General features: G+C 49.7%; 1 protein-coding gene across 2 annotated transcripts in view; it reads right to left on the bottom strand.

Annotated features, from left to right (window-relative positions):
• Positions 1–552: 552 nt before the first annotated feature.
• Positions 553–6000, bottom strand: part of adgrd1 (adhesion G protein-coupled receptor D1) — an 850441-nt gene continuing 844993 nt past the window's right edge. For both annotated transcript variants that reach the window (XM_072517886.1, XM_072517956.1), the window contains one exon: positions 553–1821. In XM_072517886.1, coding sequence (XP_072373987.1) covers positions 1726–1821 — 96 coding nt within the window. In that variant the 3' untranslated portion in view covers positions 553–1725. The remainder of the gene's footprint in view (positions 1822–6000) is intronic.

The raw sequence follows: 6000 nt of genomic DNA, 5'->3' as shown, positions 1-6000 counted from the left end.
TTGACTGCAGTCTTGAATAAGCTCATTGACTGAGATCCACACTGCTGCGAGATTGAGAATTCCGTGGGTGCATACTCAATGACTGAAGCAGCTCCTCATTCTTGGCTGACCCATTATTCTGAGGCTATAACCCCCTCGCTCTGGACTCTGACACCAGGAGGAAACAACCTCTCAGAGTCTACCCTGTCAAACAGTCTTTCAACAGATCATTTTTCTGAGCTCCAGGGAATGTCAGCGCATTCCACTCACCCTCTCCTGATGGGGTGATCTCTCATTCCAGGAATCAGTCCCTTGTGAGGCAAATACATCCTCCGCAGGTCAAGACCAAGATGTGTACAATATGACAGATATGGTCTCACCAAGGCCCCATATAACTGTTTACTCCAATCACCTTTGCCTTCATACTTGCCCAGTGTCTGCGTTCTAAGGCTTGTCTACAATTCCCTTTGAATACAGCCCAGAATGTCTGGGTTTCCCTCGGAATGCAGTTACCCCCACCCCCACACCATGCAGCCGGCCCCCCCCCCCCCCCACCCCCACACCCCACCCCCACCACCTTCATGGTCAGTCCGAGGGCCAAGGGGAGTTTACCGTGAGCAGCTCGTTGTGATGGATGGCGGGGATCTCACTGAAACTAAAATCCGAAACCTCGCCCCTGGCCCTCAGACCACCCTCCGAAACCCCGACACCCCATCGCACCGGGGCCCGGAACCCTTCGCTTCTTTTCCTGTTGATCAAGGGTACCTGTTTTCCACACCCTCCCGCTCACACACCACCTTTCCCCTTGGCGTTCCCCCCCCACCCCCTGATTAAACTCACCAAGCCGTCAGAGACTCCCAGCAACAAGTCATTAGGTTGATTCCGCAATGGAGCCCCAATCACCTCCCACTCTGGGGCTGGTTCAGCACACTGGGCTAAATCGCTGGCTTTGAAAGCAGACCAAGGCAGGCCAGCAGCACGGTTCAATTCCCGTAACAGCCTCCCCGAACAGGCGCCGGAATGTGGCGACTAGGGGCTTTTCACAGTAACTTCATTTGATGCCTACTTGTGACAATAAGCGATTTTCATTTCATTTCATTCACTCCGAGGGAGAGTTTTGGAAAAACATGAGCGGGAAAGGATAGGAAAATCGAATCTGTTGCTGCGATAAATTGACCGCTTTGCAAAGGTGCAAATGTCAGGAAGGTATATAGAAAAAACGTCAGTCTTTGACCTGTGTCACAATTAAATGATATATATTCACACCAAACACACATAAATTCTAATAATTCCCTCTCACCCCCACAACACATGCTCTTCACCATTTTACACTCAATGTAGTTAGCTTAAAGTTACAGTACACTTTTATATGTGCTTGTCATAATGGTTTGAGAACTCACAAAACAATCCCCCACACAAAAGGGGTGAATGATACACTCATATTAAACACTCATTAAACACAGGCTGGTAAAATGGCACAAAGCATTTCCTCCATCAGGGTGCCAGCTTTTAGATTTGCCGATGGCTGCAGATAATCCGACTTTCCTGTAATGAGTTTCACCTTTGGAGATACGCCCGTGTAACAAATACCTCAAATTCGCAAGTTTCTCTCCTTTTGAGTTTGAAAACAAAAAGAGAAATAATTGTACACTTCCTTCCTCTCCTGCTCACATCTGGTTTGTTGGGTGTTCTTCACATTGCGCCTGGACGAGATTCGGACTGTGGGTCAGGCCAGGAGGTCTGAGGTCACACTGCAGACAAGTCCATTCGGTTTCCAAACTCTGTGCTCTTGTCCCAGGTGTTCAGCTTTGTCGGGGTGGTGATGGCTCGATTTCCATTCATCTGCAGGGTGGAGAGGGAAGAGATTGCATTTCCGAGGAGCAGGCACGAGCTTGTTTTCTCTTTCATCAGTAATCTCTCTCGCTCTCTCTCTCCGTGACCTCCTCCAGCCCTCTGGGCGCTCGGTGGTCTTCTAAACCTCTTCTACACCCACGCCCATAATCCTCAGTTGATCCAAAAACTCTGTTCCCCATGAACCAATTCACACCGAGTCCCATTCCCACAATACCTCGTTGACCTACGATAGCTCCCACTCTGGCAGGTTTTAAAATCTCATGCTTGCATTCAAATCCCTCTTACCACTGTAGCATTCTCTGATTTACTTCCCGACAAAGATCTTCCCGCTCCTCCATTTCTGGCCCCTTGTGCATCCTCGATATTAATCATTCCACAAGTGGCAGCTGTCAGTTCAACTGTCTGGGCCCTAAGCTCTGCACGTCCCTCCCTCCCTAACCTTTCTCTCTCTCTGGCTCTCTCGCTCTGTCTATCACAGAATCTTAGAATTTACAGCCCATTGAGTCTGCACCGGCCCTTGGAAAGAGCACTCTACTCGAGCCCCACGTCTCCACCCTATCCCCGAAACCCGACCTAACCTTTTTGGACACTAAGGGGCAATTTAGCGTGGCCAATCCACCTAACCTGCACGCTTTGGACTGTGGGAGGAAACCGGAGCACCCGGAGGAAACCCACGCAGACACGGGGAGAACGTGCAGACTCCGCACAGACAGTGAGCCAAGCTGGGAATCGAACCTGGGTCCCTGGCGCTGTGAGGCAGCAGTGCTAACCGCTGTGCCGCCGCGGAGATTCTCTTATAAACAGCAGGGGCTGTTTAGCACAGGGCTAAATAGCTGGCTTTGAAAGCAGACCAAGGCAGGCCAGCAGCACGGTTCAATTCCCGTACCAGCCTCCCCGAACAGGCGCCGGAATGTGGCGACTAGGGGCTTTTCACAGTAACTTCATTTGAAGCCTACTTGTGACAATAAGCGATATTCATTCATTCATTATGTTTTTAGTTTCTGTTGCAAATAAATGAACATTTTGTCATAATACAGCCCAGTGAGAATAGGGCTATCTAAAAATAAACAAAAGCTTTGGAACTCAGGGACAGGATGCAGCCGTCCATTCTACCAGACCTTCACCTCAACTCCATCTATCAGCCCTGTTTCCATGTACCATCAGCCTACCCTTGGACAAGCAACTACTTCTCCAGTCACTGTTATTGATGGGAAGGCATTGAATATTTCCCATATCTCAGTGATGACCTTTCGCAAAAGGTTCCCATTGAAGAGTATACACGACACAGAATGCGCTGTGCTAGCAGAGACTCACAAAACACTGTGCAAATGGGGCGGCACAGTAGCACAAGTGGTTAGCACTGTGGCTTCACAGCGCCAGGGTCCCAGGTTCGATTCCCGGCTTGGGTCACTGTCTGTGCGGAGTCTGCACGTTCTCCCCGTGTCTGCGTGGGTTTCCTCCGGGTGCTCCGGTTTCCTCCCACAGTCCAAATACGTGCAGGTTAGGTGGATTGGCCATGATAAATTACCCTTAGTGTCCAATAAGGTTAGGAGGGGTTATTGGGTTGCGGGGATAGGGTGGAAGTGAGGGCTTAAGTGGGTCGGTGCAGACTCGATGGGCCGAATGGCCTCCTTCTGCACTGTATGTTCTATGTCAACTATGTCAAATGGGTCTTTGACCAACAGAGATCTTCAGAACAGGACAATGGCTGTAGTCTACAATGTTATTGTTGTTATCACTCCTCCATACAGCAATGTGACTTGGGGTCCCTTGTAACAAAAAACAAAGAACATTAGAGGAACAGGCCCTTCGGCCCTCCAAGCCTGTACCAGTCATGATACCAACCTTGGCTAAAACCCTCAGCACTTCCTTGTGCCGTATCCCTCTATACCCGTCCTATCCATGTGTTTGTCGAGATGCCTTTTGAACGCCGTTAATGTATCTGTTTCCACAACCTCCCCTGGCAACGCGTTCCAGGCACTCACCACCCTCTGTGTAAAAAAACCCGCCTCGCACATCTCCTCTAAACTTTGCCCCACGGACCTTAAACTAATGCCCCCTGGTGACTGACCCCTCCACCCTGGGAAAGAGTGCCTGCCCATCCACTTAAGGGTGACACGGCCGCACAGTGGTTAGCTCAGTTGCTTCACAGCTCCGGGTCCCAGGTTTGATTCCCGGCTTGGGTCACTGTCTGTGCGGAGTCTGCACGTCCTCCCCGTGTCTGCGTGGGTTTCCTCCGGGTGCTCCGGTTTCCTCTCCCAGTCCAAAGATGTGCAGGTTAGGTGGATTGGCCATGATAAATTGCCCCTTAGTGTCCAAAAAGGTTAGGAGTGTTTCCTGGGTTGTGGGCTAGGGTGGAGGTCTGGGCTGAGGTGGGGTGGTCTTTCCGGTGCGGACTCGATGGGCCGAATGGCCTCCTTCTGCACTGTAAATTCTATGTCTATGTTTCTATCCATGCCCCTCATAATCTTGTAAACCTCTATCAGATCACCCCTCACCCTCAGTCTTTCTAAAGAAAACAGTCCAAGTTTATTCAGAATCATAAAAATAATAATCTTTACTGTCACAAATAGGATTGCATTAACACAAAAACTGCAATCAAGTTACTGTGAAAAAGCCTCTCCTCATAGCTAACACCCTCCAGACCAGACAACATCCTGGTAAACCTCCTCTGCACCATCTCCAAAGCCTCCACATCCTTCTAGTAGTGTGGCGGCCAGAATTGTGCTCAATATTCCAAGTCAAACATCTAGACTTACTGTACATCGTTCAGGCAGAGCCATCACAAGCTCCCTTAAGGCACTAAGCTGTTTAATTATCAGCCTTTCTTAAGAAGTGTAAACTCCTCAGTGAGTGCTGGGGATTAGAAAGATTTACTCTGACATTACGAGATATGCTAACTGAGCTATCTATTTGGGTTTCGACAGTCTGAGGAAGGGTGACAAAACAAACTGGGCCCAGGAAGAATTTACCTCAACATTTAACATTCAAGCCATCATTCAAGGCTTGAACTTAGCCCCAGGTTCCAGCGGACCTCATTTCCGGGAGCGGGAGAGAGAGAGGGAGCCGGAGTGCAGCTTGGGATTCAGGTAGGTGCCTAAATTTACCCCCAGGTTCCAGCGGCCTTCATTTCCGGGAGCGGGAGAGAGAGAGGGAGCCGGAGTGCAGCTTGGGATTCAAGTAGGTGCCTAAATTTACCCCCAGGTTCCAGCGGCCTTCATTTCCGGGAGCGGAAGAGAGTGAGCCGGAGTGCAGCTTGGGATTCAGGTAGGTGCTTAAGTGTTTTATTTTTACCTCTATTTAAGTTGGGCGATTGCTAAACCCGAGACACTACACTTGTAGTGTCCCCCACCCTTCCACCTCCTCTAAGCTAAGGGGGTGAGTGAATATCAGGTAAGCTCTTTCTTTTCTTTTATCCGCAAGTTATAGCTTCAGATTTTCGGCGGGAGCAGTGGCCAGGGGTCTGTCGGGAAGTTAAGTTTACCTCTTTATAAACTTACCTTGTAGGAGAAGCGGTCTTCAGATTTTCGGCGGGAGCAGTGGCCAGGGGCCTGTCGGGAAAGTAAGTTTACCTCTTTAAAAACTTACCTTGAAGAGTGATATCACAGCAAAGCACTGACCTGATTGGCTGGTAAGGAAAGTGCTCCAATTAGCAGTAGCTGGGAGAAATGTAATTCTTCGTGGGTTGGTAAGTATTGTGATTGGTAAGTAAAATCCTTATTCCTTTCACTTATTAATTATTTGATATTATATTTGTAATCAGTTAAGGTAAAGTGTAAAAATGGCAGGAGATCCCAGACCCGTGTAATGCTCCTCGTGCTCAATGTGGGAGTTCCGGGACGCGGCCGATGCCCCTGACTCCTTCATGTGCGGGAAGTGTGTCCAGCTGCAGCTCCTGTTAGACCGCATGACGGCTCTGAAGCTGCGGATGGACTCACTTTGGAGCATCCGCGATGCTGAGGAGGTCGTGGACAGCACGTTCAGTGAGTTGGTCACACCGCAGATTAGGATTGGTGAGGGAGACAGGGAATGGGTGACCAAAAGGCAGAGAAAAAGCAGGAAGGCAGTGCAGGTGTCCCCTGCGGTCATCTCCTTCCAAAACAGGTATACCGTTTTGGATACTGTTGGGGGAGATGACTCACCAGGGGAACGCAGTAGTAGCCAGGC

Source organism: Scyliorhinus torazame, chromosome 1 (genome assembly GCF_047496885.1).
Source record: "Scyliorhinus torazame isolate Kashiwa2021f chromosome 1, sScyTor2.1, whole genome shotgun sequence".
Taxonomy (NCBI): Eukaryota; Metazoa; Chordata; class Chondrichthyes; order Carcharhiniformes; family Scyliorhinidae; genus Scyliorhinus; species Scyliorhinus torazame.
This window is presented reverse-complemented; position numbering and strand designations above follow the sequence as displayed.